At 38.0% G+C, this 24,308-nt stretch overlaps 1 protein-coding gene across 1 annotated transcript in view; it reads left to right on the top strand.

Moving 5' to 3' along the window:
- Positions 1-24,308, top strand: part of LOC124280612 (paramyosin-like) — a 113,366-nt gene that overhangs the window by 77,306 nt on the left and 11,752 nt on the right. The window contains exons 18-25 of the mRNA XM_046716594.1: positions 2,297-2,337; positions 2,878-2,960; positions 12,749-12,847; positions 16,169-16,279; positions 19,418-19,502; positions 20,930-21,732; positions 22,550-22,677; positions 22,961-23,027. Coding sequence (XP_046572550.1) covers positions 2,297-2,337; positions 2,878-2,960; positions 12,749-12,847; positions 16,169-16,279; positions 19,418-19,502; positions 20,930-21,732; positions 22,550-22,677; positions 22,961-23,027 — 1,417 coding nt within the window. The remainder of the gene's footprint in view (positions 1-2,296; positions 2,338-2,877; positions 2,961-12,748; positions 12,848-16,168; positions 16,280-19,417; positions 19,503-20,929; positions 21,733-22,549; positions 22,678-22,960; positions 23,028-24,308) is intronic.

Below are 24,308 nucleotides of genomic sequence, written 5' to 3'. Positions count from 1 at the left end.
CATTCACTCAAGGATTGCTGTATTACTTGACTGGATCATGTACCAGCGGATTTCTGCCGTGATGTTCATGCTGACAAGATTTCTCTGGAAATGTGATTCTAAGTGCATACGGTTGACGGCAAAGGTGCAGCTTTAGAATCCCATCTCAGTCATTGTTGTGGGATTAATGAACCTTCAATAAACACCCATTCCATTGCTGTGACAGTCTAATGATTGGCCTACTTCTGTTCAACATTCATTATGTGTTATTAATTTTATTTTGAAAGAATTCCTAAACTGATTTATGAAATTTAATTTCAAAGGGAGTACTACCATGGTATTGACTGCAATAAATTACTGACATGACATATAGCATGTTATATTCAATGATTTGTTGTCAACGGTGAGTTCTGTTGCGAGGATCCTGTTTGATGATGTCTTGATCCTGGAAAACACTCAGATATTGAATGTGTTTTTTCTGAAGTGACAGATAGGAGTTTCATTTACTTACTGTCGAGGAAGGAAACATTTTTTCATGATTGTGTGTGCTGGACAACTACAAAGGAAAACTTCCTACAGTCAGTGTCGCTACTGGAACAAGACGTGGTGTTATAGTGTCATGATGGAGGATACCTAAATACTGTAAATGACCAATGAGGACCCCACTTGCTTTATCATGTTCTCACGTTTGTTCGGGAAGAGAAGCAAAAGCAGGTTTGTGCATGTCTTTCAGGAATTATTTAAGTTTTTATGTTGTTCTGAGTTGTATTTGCTGTTTTGTGCAGTTGAAGCTTCTTGTCAACAGCTCCTCGTCATAGGATTATGTTAAAAAATATATTCAGGGGATATTTAGATTAAAATAATGCCGAAAAAAATCTTCAAGGCTATCAGAAACAGTGTGAACTTCTTACACAGAATCTTTCGAAGACCATAATGTGTTTGTCACTGTAGAGTGTTGTTGGATACTTTAATCATTGTTGTGGATGGTGTCATGGGATCTGATACCAAGCTCAAAGCTGAAGGGGTAACCTTAGACTAACAACTAGTCTCTGAAATGAATATATTTTACTGAAAAAAGTTCATAGTAAAAAATAAAATATATAATGAAAAGGAGCCCTGAGACGTTCTTCAGGAAATCTAGACTTGCCACATTTTCTAGACTTGCTTGGCCTTTCTTGGATATATTTGCTTCAGGGTCTGTACGACAGACTAGGGTAACCTGGAATGCATCTTGGATGATGATGCTTGTCAGTGCATTGTACACACACACTATTCATTGTCATGTTTTAATGTTTATCGCTCAAATACTGATCACAATGTCCCAAATTACCAACTGAACAGATCTCAGTTACATTGTTATGGGGATTACCAAAGTGTGTCTAACTTGGAGGTGACAAGCTGGCCACATGAAGCATGCTGCACTTGATCTCATATATCATTGTTTACTCTAAAGCCTTAACCTGTATTAGATGGGGATTTCATGTTCGATTGAAGAAATCAACCACCAACTTCAAGTTGTATCATACCAGAATGAAAATGCAGGTTACATGTAATCAACAATTTTGATAAGAAAAGCAAGATTTAGGAGATAAACATACTGTGTTGGAAAATCAGAGGTATGTAATGAAATTATAGTAGCTCTAAATTTGATTTAGCGTGAGGTTTTAAATAACAAATTTTAGAGCTATTATAATTTTGTTATATACCTCTGATTTTCCAACACAGTACATTTATCTCCATTCTACCATAACTGTGTTATTAAGACTTTAAAAAGATACATACTGTGTTGGAAAATCAGAGGTATATAACATGATTACATACCTCTGAATGACTTTGATTATCCAATCACAATCCAGTATTTACTGAAGTCATTGTAGAGTTATGGATGTCAACTTTTTTATTGTCAATAACATGACGTTTCGGAGTGTTTGCTTGCTCCTTCATTCCACTTCTAAATGCCCTTAAAAAAGAACACATTTTGATAATTGTATCTAACAAGACATACTCTTTTTCATCCCAAAGGATTCACAATTAATTTTGTTTTCATTCATTCCTAGTTTGAATGCATATCTAATGCAGTATTTGTGTCGAGTAAAACCCTTGTATTTAGTGATGCAATGTGGATGATGACAGAAAATACATCTACACCTATGCAGTGTTGCATCTATTTCATATTGTCTTTATTTCACTCATGTTGTACAAGAGTAAAAATGTCTTCTTGTATTATCTGGAGTCATGAAAGAGACGAAGACACAACACTGCATGTTCAATCGCATCAGAAACTACATGTCTTATCTTATCTGTTTTTACATTTCAGGACCAATCTAGATTTAGCTGAGAAATGTCATAAATCTGAATGTAAGTACCTATATTACTTAGACCATTGTGTATGTATTATCAAGTGTTTTGTATAACAACTGGCTGAAAGCCTGGTGCTGCTGCTGCTGTATGCTAAAAGACTGGTGTGTTCGCCCACTCATTCACTTGTCAATACCAGTAATGCAAATTGTTACCATGATACATTTTTGTAGTTGTTTTTTTTAAATATTCTAAGAAATGGCTTTGATCATTTTATTGATTGATGTGATCCATCATGATCATATTTTTCTGTTTCTAAATATGGAATTAGTCAGTCAATTTATGTGTTTTTCATTGTGAGTCATATGCTTCACCCATCCTCTTGGGTTGTGATATGTCATTCATGGAAGGGTTAGGTAGGGGTGTGGTGAATGCATATTGGTTTTTGAGCCAATTCATCTCATCTCCAGCATTATGTTTATGCAATGTCTTATTTAGTATCATAAAATCATTCATACTTAAAAACATTTTTTATTTTAGAATGTCTCATTCAACTTTCACCAAACTGCATTAAGAACATATTTATGGTTTAATTTTCAGTAAGGGCCTCCGACTTACAAGATGACATATTACAGTCCACTCTCAGTTTTGAAAGGGAAAAGCAAAGGAACAATGATCTTGAGGTGAGTCATGTTTACTTTCTGATTTGGCCTCCAGTTTGCACCAAATGTCAGAATGAAGAATCTGTGGCCTGCAGGAAGTCAGATGCTGGTGAGTGCTGCTGACATACTGCTTTCATCACTGAATCAGTTACATTTCCATGTGATGACCAAAGTCTAACAGTTACCTTAATACAAAAGGATTGGCATTGGATCTCTTTGATTTCAGTCAGTTGCTTCCACCAGTAAATCAGAATGTTGTCAGAGGCCCAGATAAGCTGCGTATCTGGGTAAAATACGCATAGAAAATTTCCAATTACGCATTGAAAAATAATTGTTGCGTACCAATTACGCACTTAAAATGTGAGATACGCAAAAAGTTTATAACAAATGCGTAAGGAATATATTTATAAAAATCGCTTGGGTAATGAAAAAAGACATCAATGGCTATCAAGTTGTACTGTTAGTATAGGACTAGTGTTGTACTGTCAGTACAGGATGACTGATTTTTTATGAAATCATTTCCATTATATTTAAGTTGGTTTTGATTAGGTATGACATAAGGCAGAACATACCTGCTTAGTAAACATATATACTTAATGACATCATACTTAGGTGAGTAAAATCACTGAAATACCCACATATTTGAAAGCAGTGGGTAACAGAAAATGAAATACCCACTCAACATTCATAATACCCACACCCAAAAAAATACAATGGGTACAGTACCCACATGAGCTAAATCTTATCTGGAGCTCTGGTTGGTGAATATAACTTCAGTAAATTAGGCTGTGGTCGTCATCTTAACTAATTAGGCTGGCATCTTCTGACCTGATCCCAGTTTTGAATTGATTCCTGTTAGTTAAAATGGACTGATTTTTACAAAATGACATAAGATTCTCTTCCAAATTGGTCATGGTATGGACAAATGAAAATTTTGCAATAAAAACTTGCGAACACGATATTCAAAAGTTTTTCTGATGTCATTTGCCTCAAGCAATATCACTCCAGTAAACATTACTTTCACAAAGGTATTTTCAGTCGACAGTCATGTTTTCAAATTATCCTTCATCAAGATTCTTGACACACAGTACTTTGAGAGTTTGTGATCACCGTCTACCCGAATGATTGTAACCTCCATAATTCTTCTGCTTGGGATACCTTATGGGTTATTTCAAGCTGGTTATATAATAACAGATTTACGACAGAATTATGGTAGCAAATGGTGAGTGAATCAATAGTCATTTCATTGACCCTGAGTTACTTTGGTTGGTGCCAGTCGATCAGCTATTGACCATAATTGGTTTTTGTTGTTGCCAGTAAAATAGTGTATGGTTCCAACTCTGCACTGTGTCTGATCTTGAATGTGTTATTACATTTTGTTAAGTGGAGCAGAAAAACATAACCTATTCTATACATATGGTAGTTTTATTATTTAGTCACCATAGTCTATTGTCTACAGATTCCTTTGTTTGTGCCAGTTTAATATGCTACAATAATTTCTTTTAAAAATTGTGCTTGTAAATAATTTCAGAAAGAACCACCTCATTGTGATAATATGTGCCAAATTATTTCATCATCTAATTTAAATCAAACAAGAATGGACCAACAAGGGCGCATTGGCAACTAAAGGAACAGCGCGAAAAGCGAGATGCACGTGCATTAGTGACGTTAGAGACATGAGATTACTGCTGATTGACAAAGTGAGAGAAAATGGAAGTCTATAATTTACAAAGTCTATGATTTCTTCACAGATGAAAATGACAGGGGGTGACCTAAGTATGCAATTACGGAGTACATACAGGGCACTGCCTGTGCAGCTGGGGTACGTGTCATCTCGCCAGCTCAAAAATTTGTTGAGAACCCATTAACGCACGTGCATCTCGCTTTTCGCGTTGTTGCTTTAGTTGCCAATGTGCCCTTGTAACAAACTGGAAAATGCACAAATAAATGATGACAGTTTCTTAAACAACTTTTTTATTTTTGTGACACAAATTATGCAATTGTTTTCTAGAGTTGGTCTGTTGTTTTTATTGCAGTCCGGGTTGGTTTCATTCTTTTATGTCTATTTGTTTTTGTGTTAGATTGCAATTCATCGGTATCATTTTGTCTCAAACGGACTGTACCTATCCCAGACAGCTTGCATCTCTCCATTCTCTGCCCTTGAGGATATCAGGTCTACTAGAATATGTCTTCACAACAGCCTTACGTCAGTGTGCAAGAGATAATCACTAAGGAGGGAGTCACGTCACCTTGTAAACACATCATTGCTTTTAGAGCTGCTTCAAGTGTATCAAATACTGGAGCAAAGTGACCCCTCTAATCCTGTGATCAAATGCAACAATTTGCAGCAATCTGTGATCATCTCACACCATCAATTTCACTGGAACGAGCCGCAGATATGTCTATTTGCACAGGCGTCATTGTGGGATCTAGATTTTCAGGGTTGATCAATCGAGACGTAATTTAAAGTAAATTTGTGGCCTTGAAGCAATAAAAGAAGCAGGAGTTATATATGGAAATGGCAGTCTCTTTATTAGCACTTCCATTTCACTATGGTGATCACATCGATTGATTTTTAGCTGAATCCTGATATTCAGAGTATCAATTTGTGTTTCTATTTTCGCCTGGAGGACTTGACATTGAGTTGTTTACCCATGCCAGATACCTATTTACAATAATTGCCGTCATGGGAGCTTGCAATTTATGATGTCAGTTGAACATTGTTGATGTAGATAGTACATATTTTGGGATTAAAATGTGTGGTCTGTTTCTTCTTCTTTTTAAGACTGATATCAGTGCCATTACCTTCATACCAAGATTTGGGCTGTTCAAAACATGGGTAAATGTATGAAGCTCATTGTTTGTATCTTCTGTGTCATATGGTGGGAATGTAGCATTAAAATCAGCTCACTCACTCACTCACTCACTCACTCACCTCTTATAGTTTGGCATGAAATGCATGTGGACCCGTTTTTTTGTAAATATCTCTTCATCCAATGACCCAATCGATCTCAAACTGTGCAAGTGAATGTTTTGTCAGACAACCTAATCACATTGTAAATCACCGATTTTAGGCATTTGTATTAAAGAATTTGTCTATGTAACTGTCAACAAAATAAACAGCAGACCGCAGACTGCTTGCAGAGGGAGGGGGCCAATGACCTGTAACAGCGGCATAAGGGTCAACGTTCGTCAATGTAGGTCATCTATGCACGTGACAGGTATGAAGAAGTGTTCATTTCTAGCAAATAGCCGGCGAATGACATCTCTGATGACCCTGATGTCAAAAGAATCTAACTTTGGATGCCTACCTTTTTGTACAAGGTTTTGTTTATTGGTTGTTGGTTTATTTTTCACAATTTTTAGCACGATGTTCTTTTTCATGCCAAGAGCAAAAGTTGTACGTTTCATGTAATCCGACACCTTATAAATCAGTTTGCTATGTTTGCTCTCTTTTTAAAAAAAATTCAACACATTTCTAATTAAACGTTTAGCATCATCTGAATAAGCTTTCATGATGACAGCTAGAAGTAGTCAATGTGAATGATCCAAACGGTCTATCACTGTGCAGTGCACAGGTAACTATCATGAACTGCACGTGCATTGACCTTTATGACCCAACACTGCCGCTGTTACAGGTCATTGGCTCCCTCCCTCTGCAAGCAGTCTGCGGTCTGCTGTTTATTTTGTTGACAGTTACATAGACAAATTCTTTAATACAAATGCCTAAAATCGGTGATTTACAATGTGATTAGGTTGTCTGACAAAACATTCACTTGCACAGTTTGAGATCGATTGGGTCATTGGATGAAGAGATATTTACAAAAAAAGGGGTCCACATGCATTTCATGCCAAACTATAATACCCCTTCCCATCCTGACTTTCTCAGTAACTCATGACATCTTGACATGCAAAATTAGTTTCATTCCTAAATTCTCTCTTGCTTATCTATACTCAATAACCACCCCTGTAGTGTACTGGATAGAGCACCTGCCCAGACAATGGAAGGATGGTGGTTTGATACCTGGACACACCATACCAAAAGACATTGACAGATGGCACTTGTTACCCTGCCTGGGGTTTGGCATGAGAGGCTACAGCATGCATTGGTCAGCTCAGAGGCTGTGTGGGAGTTGGGGTTACAAATACAAGTTAAACTGTGACGTGCTGTGTGGGTAGGCTACCTCTATCAAATTTGCTTTAGTCCGGACAATAACAAGTAGCCACACGTTCAAGTGCATGCGTATATACAAGTGCAATAGTCTTGAACAAGAAGTTAAGCCCCTTTCACCTTATCTCATATATCATCTTATCATATATTTTCAGACATCATGTCTTATGACAATCTACTCTAGCTATAACGACTGGGTAGCATCGCACAGACATTGTAAATATTTGTATGATGGCTTGTTTTGAAGGTAAAGTTGTCTTCAGTAAGTCAGTGACATGTCTTAGTGACAATTGTTCATGTGTTAATCGAGAAGACAATGGATGTTCCTAATTATATATAAGCATCTGAAACCCATAACACAAGGATAACCATCATTGTAGAGCTGTGATGATACATCGTAGTATCGATAATCGTGATACTTTATGTGATACTTTTTTCATATTGTGATATGTATCGTTGACCTTAAAATTGTTTATTTTCCCAAGAAATTGACAGTTATGTCAAAATTTACACTGTTATCAAAATATACTTTTTTAAAGGCAATAACTAAAGATATAGCCTATCATGATATGCATCGAATCGTATCGTTTCAAGATATCGCGATACGTATCGTATTGTGAAATTTCTGTATCATCTCACCTATACATTATATGTAACATTTTAGTTTATGTGAGAACTTGCCTGCAGCTTGTGTTTGTAATATTTGTCCGAGATTGCCTTCAAGATACCATAGATCCATGTTACATGCTAATATCTGTGTAAACACACATGATCTTGTGACTATTACCTACCTCATTAACTTTCGACAGGACAACAAATTGAGTTGTGCTAGGGGTGACTTGAGGCCATTCATGTGTGGGAACTAGATCAAATTACACCTCCTCTGCCCACTGACATTTTAGGCTAGTCATTGATTTTTTTAACCCACGACAAAATAAGTGAAGCTTAAAATTGATTTGAATTTAAGATATGTTTGTTTTGTCCTGCCAGGAGATTTTCCATTGCTGCAGTTAATCCCAGGGTGCAGGTCCCCCAGGGTAGAGAACTGATAGTGTCTCTGGACATTGCCTTTTTTATGACCCTGAGGAAAAGAGCTTCTTAATTTGATACCTTTCTCCCTCTAACCTGTCATTTTGAGATGATGACAACAAAACTGAAAGTTTCAATGTTTCTTTTGCATGAAATTGAACTATTATCAATGTTTTGTTTGGGATTTGACTCAGTTATTGTATTTCTGCCTGCAGTAATTATATCAGACTATTGGATTAAAGCATTTGTAGGATGAGTGTTATTTTGTATTTTCAGATGTATGGCTAAAGCTTGTCAGAATAATAATGTAGGCTTTAAGTGCTAAGTATGATGTTCATACTTGGCCATATGTCTTTCATTTTTTATGAAGTATCTTATCTTTTTCAAGGAAATATGTTATTGTGGAAAAATATCTTTTCTTGGTTTACAGCTTTTAAAAGAAAATATTCCTTGTAGGCAGGTGGGGAAAAAATATCGAAGTCATTGTAGTCTATTTGTTCTTAAACAATAGACATGAATAGTGCATGAAGCCAGTCTTGCACGTTGGGGTAATGTATGCTGAAAGAAAATGTCATAGTTGGTGAAATAATGAAGATACTAGGGCTGTGTTTTGGCAAATGAGTACAGGTATCCATATTGCAATATGGATGGCAGAATAATTCCTAATTTCTACATACTTAGGCCCTAAAAATATGTTATGGTTCTGATAATGGTTCAAAATTAGGTTGGGTAAATAGGTGGGTTTTTTATGGTATGTAAAGTATGCCATTTGCAACAAAATTAGGAAGGGAGACATCAGTTGTGAAGGAAAGGCTGCATAGATTTTAACTTAAACAATAGAGATGATAACCAAACTTGTTACATTATTTTACTCAAAATATCTGTACTCTGATTTAAATATTGTAGTATGTATTGCTTGAAGGATATTGGAGTATACCAGTACACAGGTAATACTGTTCATTCCTAGTAAATAGTGATTCATTAATGATCTTATTTTTTGTATCAATACACTGTGAGAAATGTTGTGTGGTAAACAAGGTATGCTAAGAAACATGAAATATCTGATATATGTCCAACAATAGCCATGGGGAAAACACCACTGACAATCAATCAAGGTTGCCAGGATTAACTAAGGATTAACATCTGACAGAGGTCAAATGGTCAGAAAAACCTTGGGGGAAAAAAGTTGGTGAAAATATTTTAAGTCTTGTTGATTTGCCTTATAACAGTGGAATTCTGACCCCTGACCTGTGACTTGGTTTATAATTAGGTTGATGTCATTGCCAGGTCTTGTCCTATTACTTTTTTATTTCATCAAACAATACAGTATGAGCGAGATAATATAGTTGACAAGTCACCTTTTGTCTTGATGTAGCATTGACTACTGATTACTTCATCTTCAATGATTCCCTGGTTTTAGTAGATAGACCAGTATTTAACTGGCTTTAAAGGTCACATGCAACGTAAAACACAACTTTGCAGATTCTGATACCTTTCGGTATGGACTTACCGAAACAAATCGTCAAAAATGCAAATTCAACTTATAAATTTGAAAAATAACGCTTCACTAATTTTCCCCCGACTTTTCGGGGGAAAACTGGTTTCAACAGCTGGGCTGCGCTCATAGCACGTGCGCAGTGAAATAGGTTCGCGCAGCTTGGAAGCCGGTTGTCCGGTGAATACTCAGAGAAGGCTTTGGTGTGAGCTATTTTTCTAATGTTTTGTTGATATCTCACAGGCGCGAGCTTTTTTATATGTTATGACAGTAAATTAACTGTTTATATAATTTCATTTGTCTATTTCACCACACGTTCTTCTTACTGAGTCACTTTCTCAGTTTGATACTTGAAATCAATGTCATTATTTAGCGTTGACAGAATTTTTAACTGTGATATAGATATGTCGTTGTCACAGACAAAACTCAATGTCTTGTTTTATTGACACCTGTGTGTCTGCCTGCCTGTCTGCTAATGACAATATTCAATACACAGCTGCTATCACTGACCACATGCAATTTGAACTTAACACCAATCAGGCTATACACCATAAAAAAAATGCATTGATTTATGGCCCGAGTTCGGTCTCTGTCACATTATGTAATTACACAGACAGGCAGGTGTGATACTTGAACACATGACATGCAGAGGTAGAGATAACTTTTTGGGTCATTGAGTTATGTACTCCCTTGTGTTCATCTCAATTGGGTATCCTAATTTTCCTTTGAGTAACCAAATAAATTGTACTCACCTCAATCAAACTCATTTGGGTATTTTGCCATTTTCCATTAATTTTAAAAATATAATATAGCTTAAATAATAGTGTTTGTGATTTACCTTTGATATCTAATATGAGAAACGATAAGAAAGACTGCAATATGTCAAGCTCATGTCCTAAAATAGAGCCTCTCAATATGTCAGCTATTTTATCTATCCACCTGCTTCGCAAGCTGGGACTTGACATTTTTGTGTGTACACATGTATTGATCACATTTATTTGAGTATTTACAAAACTTCAAATTTTGTTTATATGTTTTACTGGGAACCAGGTTTGTAGATAAATGTTTCATGAATTTACGATAATTGTGTTTCAATTATCTTTACCTCTGGACATGTTATGATGTCCTGTTGAATTAACTCTGACTTATACAAGTAAAATGAGCATGTATTTACAAAAGGGAATATCTCTCATATATACAAACCTGTTTGTGTGTGAGGGGGTTGGACATTTCCAGCTAGCTACTATAGAACTGCTCTGTTAGAGAGTTCCTAGATGTCCATCATTTATGGTCTACCCCTCTGATACGCTGATAGACAGTACCCCAAATCCAAGACATGTTTCAGTCTCTGTATGCTCATTCAATTTAGGCTTTGTGACACAACAATGTATACTTTACCCCCCGAATATTGGGGATATTGGGAATCATCAGGACACATCGCCTGATCCATATACTATTGGGATCAATCTAGGAAATGATGGGGGCTCTAATATCTACTGATGGAGTAGGAGATGAAATCTATTGGCTGCCATCATCAGTAATTCAGTTGTGGCTGAGATGGTGTGGACTAGGTCATTAAAGCAGGATTGACAGGGTGGATCAAATTCAAAATTTCTTATTTTAGTGTATGCCATCATCAGTAATAATCAGATAAAACCACCCACTGTTGGCTTGACATACACAAACTCCTTGATTCACAGCATGAAAAGTGCTTCTGATAAAATACTGTAAGTCATCAGTTATTACTGATAAATAGCACTGTTTTATTTTTAGGATAATTCTCATTGTTACTGAATGTTAGAAAATATCAACAAACAATTCAAACCTAGAGTCAGTAGTTATATGTGTGATATAACTACTGTTTGTGCTTGAGCCATGAAATGTTACTTCACAGTACATCGTCGGTTGCGTGAAGTAGACTGTCTCAACTGGATTGATCAAAACAATGAAGTAATGAAATACAGCAGTGCTGGGACCAGAAAGCTGATTCAGCATGTATTACTAGTAATCAAGCTGACAGTGCATTAATGTTTTTATGAGCTGGCCAGTTTTTCCTATAGACAGAGCAGTGTCTGATATCATTGAATATGCTTCAATCACCAACCAAAGTTTCCTTTCCAGGGTTTCTCTTTCATCTTTGATTGTAACAAAGTGCATGGACAATAAAAATGTTTCTTTTGTGTCAGCCATAAGCTGAGTGTAACTCCAAGACTGAAAGATTAACCTATCTACGAATGTAATACTGCAATGACAGGAATGAATGCAAGTGCTTACAGTGTATAAGAAAATGTTGTTTAAAGCATCATCAAGCAGTTTTGCAGCCAGTAAGTAGTAAACACATGTGGGTCAGGCAAGCCAAACATGAGCAAATCCATGCATTTTGGGCACATTGATCTGATCCATTTCTGCCATCTCTTATAGCAAATATTGGTTACTGTGGACCAATCCTTTTCCAGAATCCCCCAGGAATGCAATGAAATCTAATAGGACAAAGAGTACCATACATTTCACAAGACAAGATTCTGATAACTGTGTCTCATAGTAAATAGCATTCTTTATAAATATGCATGCTCATACTGTTAATAACTGGATTGTCTGGTCAAGACTCGATTATGTACAGCTGGAATATTGCTGAGTGCTGGGTAAAACTAAACTCATTCACTCACTCTAAATATGCATATAATATTATCTTTTGCCACACAGCAAGGTTTCTTTAACTGGCTTGGCATATAGAATTTATGCCTGCAGTCATATGCTTCATCAGTCCTTTGTATCCTTTGAATAGTAGGGCTTAAATCTTAGTATACACACATCTTGGGTTATCCATTTTTTTTTAAATTGAACATGTCATACCCAAATGATTATACAGACGTTCATGTCCTAACATCCTCTTTCTTTTTAACCTGGCACCTATGCCATCAGTATGTAGACCAAAAAAACACTCTCACTTCATGGACCTGCAAGATGTAATTATGGCAAAAAGGTGCAATACCACTTAAATCAACACCCTAACAAGCATTGTTCTTATTAAACTTTCATGGAGTTCTTGTGCTGTCAGTTTTCTTTCCAAAGAAATGTTCTATGGTGAATGTATTTTGTGGGTGTGTGTTTCAGGAAACACTAGCTGGCACCAAGCTGGCCCGGCAGCTGGACCTGCGAGACATATGGAGGCTCGTACAGAAGGATGTGGAAACTGAATTTATGGACGATCAGGTAGGGACAACAGAGTACAGGGCTGAACGGTATTGCCAAGTCTGGACAGGATCAATGAACATTGCACAAATGTACTGCCTTTCTCACTGTCGCCTGTTTCCCATTTTGGCTAAGTCTCTAAAGCATCACATCCAATTTCTGTGCATCTGAACCCGATCTGCTGACAACTGATTACCAGGTCAGGTAGTTCTCCACATCATGTGTTTTCATATCAGGTTGCAGTGTGTTTCTGGGTATATTTCCTGCATGTGCTTAATGTTGAGGGGATTCAATCTTGGCAGAGATAAAATGAAGAACCTACCTTGCTACCTCTGGGTATGATGCAATTCTGGAGATGGTTCCAGGTATTTCGGTGGGGCACTGGGGTAGCCTAGTGATTAATATGATCGCTGCGATCATGCTACGGACCTGGGTTTCATTCCATACATGGGTACAATTTCTGAAGCCTGTTACTGGTGTCCCTTGAAGTGACATTGTTGGAATATTACTATAAGTTGCAGCAGACTATTCTCATGACCACAATGAACGGATACAAGATTGCACTATGTTGACATATTGTTCTGTTGCAAGTCATCAGAGGTGTCTTCTCATACTCCGGCACAGCGATGACTTAACATAACATCACTGCCATAACATCACTGCAACAGGCTAATTTGCATATCACGTGACCGGACTTTTCTCTTGTTTGTAATCAAACGCGCATATTCATAATAAGAAGAGACTGGACTCACGAAAGCTTTTCGGCGCTCTCTTCATAATGTTTTACATTGTTACATATATATTCTTCCATAACTGCGAAAGTTAGGTCTATGACAGTACATATTTAGATATCAAACTGGCTGCATCGTTTGCTCTCCGTCGTCTTCGATGACAGCACGTGGAGCCGTACAACCTATGTAAACAAAGGATCGCTACGCAAATCGAAATAGTGTTACATGTTTTTGGATATTTTCTCAGTGAAACTAAACCATTCTATTAAAGATGTTTAGTTAGATGTGTAGACTCGTCAAAAATAAAAGAGTAAAAGAAATCTGTACATTATATTGAATGGACATTGCAAGATGTGACGAATCGTCACATTTTTCTGGCCTGTGGCAGAGGTACTATGCTGGCTTGGCGCATGGAACTCTGGGTAGGAGAGTGGTGTCTTCTGTGGCTTGGATCGTAAGTGAGCAAGTCAGCATTGTGACGGTTTTGTTGAAAACTATGTTACCATCATTGTTGATTAAGGTGATACCACCAATGTTCAAAATATAAATAAGTCTGTCCAGATCTTGAAAAGTTCTGGAAGGACTGGTGACATTTCCACATAAACTATTACTTTGACCATAAGTTGGATGGTGACCTGGTTGCAGAACATTACTACAGAGAAGCAAAAAAAGGAGGAATTTCTATCCCGTGGGTGCCTTATTAAACCACTGGCCTAAACCTCAGTGTAGGAGCATGTCTTTTGTTTATTGTATATACCCTTGCAAAGCCCTAAATAGGTGCTAAGCGTTATGTTGAGTTCTGACACATAATGCATGCTCACAATTGCGAGCAACCTCATTGTTTACAGGTCTTCATTTCTTGCCCAACTGGCTGATCAGCCTCAATTAGTACCCTGTAAACTAATAGTCTCATCTTCTCATTTTCAGAAGCAGTGTTAGGAACCTAATTATACCTGTCACAAATGTCTGTTATTTGCTAAGGGAACTTCAAGCTGTCAGCGGAGTCCAACAATTCAATTTAGGTCTTTTCATTGAAGAAATTTCCAATTTCAGAATCTCCCCTGTCAGATTTTAACAGAGGCATGCAGCTTATCCAAGTTTTTCCAACTCATATTAAATCTATGTCCTTTCAGTCTTAAGGACAGCTATGATATTTATACTTCCTCATGGATTTCTGACTTGTTTTTTGTTTCATACTTGTTTTACCAGGCAAAGGGAATTACCATTTGGGCAGTTGTTTGTTTTTGGATGAATTAGATCTTCCTCTTGGAAGATTAGATAATGCAAAATGAAGATTTGAAAAATCATGTTGTCGCCCCAAGGACTTATTTGACCTTGCAGAAATTCTGGTAACACATTTTGAAAAAGTTAAAAGATGTAATCATATAAACTGTCTAAAAAGATTAATTAATGTTACTTTTCAAGATATTTAGATTCTGTTATGATTGGACTTTTGGACATTTTAACCATGTGTATTGATCTTTCTCATTTTCAACTGGATAATTCCTTGCGCTGGTGTTTGTCTGGTTGAATAGACTTCATTGTCTTCTCTGTTGTACAGGAACGGTTATTACCAGACATCAATCTTAGGTGCCTGGCATGAATTAGGCTGTATGACTTTTGTTTGTCTCAGGATAACTTTTAGTCTAGCCCTGATCAGCAGCCATGATATATTCCAGGCGTTGTCTGTGATCATGTCCTAGGTCTCGGTGCATTTCAAACCAGCTCACACAGCACTGCTGTTTTCTTCCCAAGAGAACAGTTCAAAGAATATGGTCAGAGATAAATTGACGATTTGTGTCTGCTAGGCTACAGAAGGACTTAGGTGTGAAATTGTCATATATTTACTGAGGAAAGCTCTCTCCACAGGGTGCAGCTGCTGGTCTGGTCTGTGTTTTGCTGTTTCAAAACTGTCAGACTTACCTTTAGGTGGAATGCAAAATTTCAAGTGGATTCTGCTGCATAGAACTTTTTATCCATGGAAAATGTTTAGGATTTGTGTTATGTTTTGACTGGTGTGTTGAAGAGCATGTCAGGCAGATGCTAACATCTTTGATTTTCAGGTTGATGAAAATACCACAACATATCTCCCATTTAATTTCTGATAGCTATATGTGTGTGTGTGTGCGTGCATGCGTGCGATAATTTGGATGATACTGAATCTTGTCACAAGTGTCTCATTCGACAAATCAGTCATTGTGCTACGGATACGTTAATGTTACAGTATTGAGTCACTTGTGGAGCCATCTTTAGAACAAATAGCTCAGAAGACACATCGAAGGCTTTTCACTCCAGTTAGATTTTTATGGAGAAACAAAGGTTACTGGGTTGGCAGACTTGGAAAAAGATACTATGACATATACTTGTTGATGATGCTGCTGCTTATGAAATTTTATATGAAAGTTCACAGTTCTGTTTCTTAAATGCTGAAACCATTCAAGATTTAGTGATCCCTAAGTAAGCTTAGCAAAAGGACCCAAGACTTGCTTGTGACTCTACTATGATTGGTTTGAAGTGTAAAACCAGGGATTCAGCTTTATGCAGTTGCAGTATTAAAGACTTTGTGTCTGATATCTATGTAAAGGTCATCTAAATCTGTTTTTTCTCCTAGAAGGATAGCCCGCTGTCCAGTTCCACAGACCTGTTGAAGGAGCAGATCTCCAAAGAGATTGAGACCCTGAAAGACAAGCTGGTGAAGCGCCAAGTGGCCCTGGGAGCTTTGGTTAGTAAGGCTCATCCCTGTTGTCAGCTGTTACATAACAATCATGTACTAGGAACAGAAAGACATCCAGTACCATATAACAGGGCCCTACTCCAGGAAAGAACCCTTGTATGTTATGTAGACACACAAGATTTCCTTTCTGTCTGTTCTTTTCTTTTCTTTCTTTTCTTTGTTATGATGTACTCCGAAACTTGGTTAAACCAGTAAAAACAGAGTTGAGTAGGTACGCTACTATTCTGAAATATCCTTTTGAACTTTAAATGTGACGTTTTGCATGATAAGTTGAATATGTTTTGTTGTGTATAATAATCCATTAATTAAATGAATTGTGACTTCAGTTTGGAATCAATTCACAAGTCCACATCAATCATCTCTTTGAGGCAAATGATCGATGATTGATCGTGGATCATAGTTTTTACTCTGCATGCTGTTTTTCACCATGAATGATATAGATTATTGTGACAAACAACATTCTAAAGAACATGCGTCACTGGCTAGTACTGAAACATAAATGAGTTTCCATCACTGAAACATAAATGAGTTTCCATCACTGTGATATAGTTTTAAAAAAGAGGTGCAGGAAAGAATATTTTTAAATCTTAAACCATTATTTGATAGATGAATGTTGTCTATGGACAAGAAATTGATTATGCTGCAGCCATTTTTTCATTGCTGTACAGTAAAAAATATTTGGCTCCTGTTTAAGAGCATGTGACAAGTCTGTGCTAAAGTCCTCTACAAGCCCAAAGTCCCTTGACATCATTTTCAGGAGACCTTAGTGTTAATGTATGGACTTTCATTGACAAAACTGATAAGATCAAAATCCATTTTACCCGACACCAGCTTCAGACAAGTGGCTAAATCTCTGTTACTTGATGTTCCTGACCGAATCCTTATCAGCAGTATGGCCTGACACCAGTGTTTTCCTTGTCTCCAGCTACAGCTTAATATAAAGATGGTTTGGACTAGGAAGGTTTCACTGTGTATCAACAAGATGCCAGCTTAGTGTTGTATTTAAGTGCTGTGTCAGGGATAGCCACTCCCTTTCTGCATCTATAATCATACTGATCTTCAGATCTCACACCCATTTTGTGTTTGGAAAGCTATACGAGCAATTATACAGTAATTGTTAGTGGGCTTATCTTCAAGTATGGGTGTACACTTGTGGGATGAAGGTAATTGGTGGTCAGAGTAATGACCATTTGGGGTGAGGGCACATGTCAAGGAGGTGCTTTGTCTGTCTCTTTAACAGACATTTTGCTGCCCAGTCACCATGGCTTATACACATGGTGCAGCTGTACTTCAGACACATGTCACTTGGAAGTTGTGTATGATCTTACTGGGGGAAGTAACTCACATTAGTTTCATAAAGTACCAGTATATTAACTGACTGAAAACTCAGCTTGCTTACAAATTGCATAAAATAATCACTATAGAATTACAACGGAAATAATATGAACACACACATGGAATGACAACTCTTCACAAACATTTAGATTTCACCTCAATAAATTAATAAAAAACAACACAATAGCGACGTTTTGGTATAGGTTCTTATACCGTTTTCAAGCATATGGGGGACTGATGGGGTACAGCAGTTTATATACAAGATAAGAAAATGCGATAACAATAACAAAAATTGAGCATGAATGTGTAACTTTTTTATCAATTTATATCTTTAACAGTTAGATAACCTAACAAATCAATACCCAACAAAATAACTATGTGATGAGTAAACTGACTCACACAACTTTAGCATGTTCTCTATCCATGCCATCTGCCTGCATGATCTATCCAGGAAGAGTAAGGTTAATTGTTGGATTCCCTTGCCTCATCATCCAAAAAGATGTTAAAACATTGTACTTGTTGTTGCCTTGTCTTTTGCTCAGCTTTAAGGGTATAGAAACAGGGACCAGTTGGGTCTGAGTGAAAATATTGTGTTTGAGTCCATGGTAAAGTGTCGCTTTATTTCTAAATGGGTTTGCACTATCAAACTGTCATTAGTCTTGACAGGTACAAGCAGCCACACACCCATACACACATCCCTGTACATTACTACATAACTGCAATAATGGTGCACTTCACCTCAACACAACTCGCTTCACCTCACATTTCCTCACCCCATCCAGTATCACCTCACATTGCCACACTCCATCCAACCTCACCTCACCTCACATCACTTCAGCCCACCCAACGCCACCTCACCTCAAGCTCAAGTCATTGGTTCCCAGTTGCGCAGATTGATGCTCATGCTGTTGATCACTGGATTGTCTGGTCCAGACTCTATTATTTACATACTGCCGCCATATAGCTGGAATATTGCTGAGCGCAGCGTAACACTAAACTCACTCACTCAAGTCACCTCACCTCACTTCACCTCTGTCTACCCCTGAAGATCCAGTTTGGAACCCCAGCTTGTCTTAAGAGGTGACTAACAGGATCAGGGCAGTCATATTATTCCAGTTGCGTAGATCAATACTGATAATGTCAGTCACTGGATTGTCTGGTCCAGAATTAATTGTTTACAGATCACCATCAAATGGCTAGAATATTGTTGAGTGTGGCATTAAACAACAAACAAAATATCTGTCTACTAAGGCTGTTACAATTCACTCGCATATTCGGGTGAATCGAACCGTAGCCCTTCATGAATTCAATTCGTTATTCGTGGTCACCAGAACCGAATATTCATGAATATTTACAATTTTTTAATGGAGTGTATTTTACTTGAACCCTTATGTCCTTTTTCAATATGAGATATGCAAGAATGCATTATGTACTAGCCTTGTAGTAGTGCAAGTCATGTTAGTTTGCCAAGGTCGCATAAGGTACTGTCAACTATAACTATTACATACCAAATTTGAGTGTCATGAGATGACTGGTTATTGCTGTGACAAATTAACACTGTTACCATGGGCAATCAATATTGTGCATCAATCACTTAACTACAATATTGTATTCGTGAATAATTATTCGTATTCGTTACCCAATATTTGTGATACGTATCATATTCGCAACATAGTGTATTTGTTACAGCCCTACTGTCTACACCTCTGTCCATGCTGCTGTGATTGAACACCCAGAACTGTCGGGCGCTGAACGGTACAGCAATGTTTCATCAGAATTTTGTTGTTGCAGAAGGGCAAGCCTATGAAGCTGAAGCTGGACTCATCGGGCAACTATTGTGAACACATGGACACCTCTCCAAGCTCCCCACTTGTTGGTAGGAGGACTGTCAAATATATTGATCTGGCAGCACACTGCTTAGTGTTACTGCCCGTAAATGTCACAATGATTTTTCCATGAAGTCCATTCAACATTAAGATTGGTTGGAACATTTTGGATGGTTACTGATTAGTGTACCCTATATTTTTCTGAAATTGTAGGGAATGAGTTATGTTTGGTTGGTTTCAGTGAAAATTCCAATATCTGTGTTTCTGTTAGAGGCAACAGAAATATAATTGTGTGGTGAAAACTCTGTGTCAGACACTCAAACAGAGATGTATTAGATCATAATTATTTTGATTTATTTGTATTGAATGAGGGAGTAATAATTGCATTTCTCTCATATATATATATATATATATATATATATATGTATGTATATAGAAGACAGAAGATCATAAAGAATGACTTTTTACTTTCTGTCTCATCCATAGTCTGGCAGGGAAAATGATTTTACCATGTGTGTTGTAATAAATTACTAAAATGGGAATTATTGGGGAGAAGCACTTGACAGTGATGACTGCTCAGACGCTGATCATGACAATGTGGTATGTTAGGTTGACCCAAGCTGGAATAGGTCTCCAGTACTCCATGGCTAGGGGTAAGAGGCAACTACTTTCAGTGCTGTGGTTTCTGTGATGTTGATTGTTTGATTGCATGAGGCATTGCTCATGATACCCCACAGGTCTGTCTGGACAGTTGTATTTTTTGACTGCTGACTGTAGTAAAACAAGAAACAAAACTAACATTGCCACATTGCAGTGACATTGTAACTTGATGCAGGTATACCCATAATCAGTGTTTAAAATGTATACCAACTGGTAGACCTGTGGCAGGTAAATCTCTGTCAGGCATTTTAGTGTCAAGTTTGAATGGTTCTTTGTGGCCTCCAGTAAATTTACATGTCCTGGTATTTGTCACAAAGTTGCAGTTGTTTGACAACCTGAAAAGTTTACTCAGGATCTGCAGCTTCTGTTGGTCTTGCCAGCCTAGCAATTTATTTAAACACTGCCCAACATTTAGATCATTGTTTATTCTGTCAGCCAGAGGTTTGTCTGGCCCAGAGAGGGGTTGGGGTAGCCTAGTGGTTAAAGCTTTGCTTGTCACGCCGAAGACCCGGGTTCAATTCCCCACATTGGTACAATGTGTGAATCCCATTTCTGGTGTCCCCCGCTGCGATATGGCTGGAATATTGCTAAAAGCAGCGTAAAACCATACTCACACACTCACTCACTCACACTGGCCCAGACTTGATCATGTGTCAGCATTTGTTAAGTATCACTGACTACAGTTGAAAGAACATTTTCTAGCATTAAACCACATTGCAGCTATTTTGATAATGTTGAAATAGGGTGTGTACTGCCTAAAATTCGATTGCAGTTCCTTCTGTATTCAGAGCATTTGATTGTTCTCTTTATGTACTAGATGCACTGACCATTGACTTCTTCAATGGCAACTACCCAACCACCAGACCCAACAAGCGTGCAAGCACACTCTCAGCCCTGAACCAGTACTCCTCCCTAGACAGAGACAGTTGTGCCGTGTGCCAGAAGAACAGCAATGCTCCATCTCACCACACCCTGTCCTGCCCTTCTCTCCATCAACGCCACTGCTACCACGACCCTGAGAGTCACAACAACTTCTACACCAACCTCAACACCTCCAGCAGCTCCAGCACCAGCGGTGTGGATGTCAGTCCAAGATGTTCCCGAAGTGTGGATGGACAGAACAGAAGGAGAGACTTCATCCGGAGTTCTATCAGATATGGCAGTGGCAGTCAGACGTCTGCTGAAAGCAACGCAAACTCTGACTCCTCCTACCACAGGCAGCATAAATATTCCCGTAGTGTAGGAGACAGGATGCATAAGAAGGAAACTGTCCATGTCAGGGTTCAAAGTCCAGCAGGATTCAGAAGACCCAGCTTTACAAATGCCATCGAAAATAGGAAAGACGCAAATGACAACAATGTGTCCCAGTTTACCCGAAGTCGAAGCTTGAGTTTCCAGGCTGCCATTGAACGTGGACGAAGGAGCCCGGTTGATGAAGTGGACTTTCTTTCAACCAGTCCAGATTCCACTCCAGACAGACCAGAGTACCCTCAGTATGTCCAGCAGGACATGGCCTCAGCCTCCTCCAGGAATGATGGCAAGTCTGTCAGCTTCCACCTCTCCACAGAGGAGTACTTTGACAGTTGCAGTGAGCTCCCCCGCCCACGACCCGGATCCAAGGTACCATGAGAGAACTGACACAACTCAGAGTACAGCACACGATGTAGCTTTCTCAGCACAGATTGCAAGGTAAAATGCATATAACATTGCATTGCTGAGGTTTTGAGGACAAATATGCAATACAATACAAGTAGTCTGGGGTCTAAAGGCAGAATTAGAAACTGCCAATTGTCCTGTCATCTTTACCAGTTTACAGTATGTTTAGTGTATCTATTTTGTTTCCTTTTTAAGTTGCTGCACATATATAAACTAGAGCATTAAACATTTCTTTAGAATGCTTAAAAAAATATAAAGAAAACCATTCAGTCAGATTAAATACCAGTCTGCTTAAGATCTTCAAAGAAAGAGACCGCCTCCGTGGTGTAGTGGTTAGAGCGTCCGCCCGGAGAGTGGAAGGTCGCGGGTTCGATCCCCGACCACTTCATACCAAAAGACGTTAAAATATGGTACTTGTTGGTCCCTGCCTGGCGTTCGGCATCAATGGGTACAACAAGGACTGGTCAGCTTGGAGTCAGTATAATGTGTCTGAGTGGGGTATTCATGCTTCACTGCGGCGTGGTATCTCAGTGGGCTAGCACTATAAAACCAGCTTAAATCTGGGCTAGTACAAGCAGCCGCACATACAAATACACACGCATGCACATCGTCATATGAGCGAAATATTCTCAAGCACGACGTTAAACCCAATTTCACCTCACCTCAAAGAAAGAAATCTCTTGAGTGCAATGTTCTTCAGAGTAAAGTATCATGTGAAGAATGGAAACATTTTTTAATATGTATTCTGCATTTTTATTTTGTCAGGCAAACTTCTGTCCAGTCAGCAAGGAAGCTGTCAACTCTGATTGAGGAGGAGTCAGATCTCTCTGAGGCCCTGAGTGATAAGATGGGCACACCCAAACTGATCAAACGCATTGTAGATGAGTATGCCACGCCCACCAAGAACAGGTGAGTCATGCATAGTGGTTAACCTAGGGTCTACCTATTGTGTGCTGCCAAGTCTTGACAGAACATGTGTTTGTTGGTAAGACTGTACTCAGCTATAAGATATGGGTTGTGGTTTTTTTTAAAGAAATATATGAAGGCAAACATATTACATGTAAAAACTGTTGAAATGTCTCTTTGATATTGGAGTACACATCATGTACTTAATGCAGTCAAGACTGTGGTCAACAAAGCTCACACCTTCTGTTATGGATAAAATATGTACAAGTTTTATTTCACATTACAGGTTTTGTGCCCAGATGTCTGAATCAGATAACTTTGTCTCCTTTGATCACACCAGAGATTATGACAAGGTAAACTTGAGTTTTGTCTTTTTTAGTTTATTTCTAGCTCACCAATACCAATGGTTCAAGTAAGCTTCTGGCATTAAGCTATGCATATTATCTGTCCATTCACAATCACTTCTAACTTCTTCTCAAATCTTGCATCAAAGAAGGACTGAGGTTCAATGTGTTTAGGACATTAATGGATGATTATGTCAGCATCTCTGCCTTCCATAACAACACCATGCATTTCATGATTGTGTTGTGTGAAAATACCTCCAGATAATTGCATGTTTGTTGTCTTGTTTCTGTACTTGATGAAATTATTCAAATATGATCAGGCATAACAGCAAACAACAATCAACCAGTTTTCAGCATTCACCATTCTGCAGCTAATGCTGATAAGCTCTTGCCATTCCCTGTCTGGCATGGACGTGTCTGAATCTGAAGCACATCAGTAGACTGTTTTACTTCTTCACGATATTCTTCAATCACCAACATAATCTCCCTAGACACTTAGGAAATTGACATGAAGGGGTGCCTATAAAAATCACACACATAGAGTTAAATTTGTTTTCAGAGATGAAGTGGAGTGAACAATCCTAGTTCGAATGTCATTGATGTTGAAAGTGATGGGATAATAACATACCACTTTTACAATCTCTGTTTTCCGTAACAAAAGTTTATATACACAAGATAGTGTGGGCGGCAATGTCTTGGTTGAGGTAGGTGGCAAGTAATTACAGATTGGTCTGGATGTAGCCCAGAAGGGACATACTGAAATGGCAAACACGAATAGAAGACAACATGTTTCCCTCAAATTTTGACAAATCACATCAACTAGTTATTACAAGCAAGAATCTTAATTAACATTTCATTTGTTATATTTTGTGAACATTGAAAAGAAGTTGAAATAGTGAAAAATATATTGAAATCATTCTTGTCAGAAAGCACAAGGGTTGGAAAACTGAAACTTCGGTGATGTCTATAGCAATACAACAGGAATCAGATACTGCGTGATGTTAAAGGCACAATGTCACACCACATTATAAAAATACATAATGCAGTTCTCTCAATAATACTAACTATCAGCCCTCAGGGAAGCTTCCATATAATTTATTAAATAAAATATTACGTATTGAGATTACAATATAAAAATCGAATGAATTATGCAATGTTGCATTAAATCGACTCTTGTGCCCTCTACCAGCCGAACATTATTTCAAGCGAGCCCCATAGAGTTCTGTCCCTTGTAGCGTTCTTTACGAATATCCTATAACGGAACTTGTGATTGAGATAAGTTCTGCAAAC

This window comes from Haliotis rubra, unplaced genomic scaffold (assembly GCF_003918875.1).
Source record: "Haliotis rubra isolate DU_JTF1 unplaced genomic scaffold, ASM391887v1 Scf27, whole genome shotgun sequence".
Lineage (NCBI taxonomy): Eukaryota > Metazoa > Mollusca > Gastropoda > Lepetellida > Haliotidae > Haliotis > Haliotis rubra.
The sequence above is the reverse complement of the archived record's forward strand: the minus strand, read 5'-3'. Positions and strand labels throughout refer to the sequence as shown.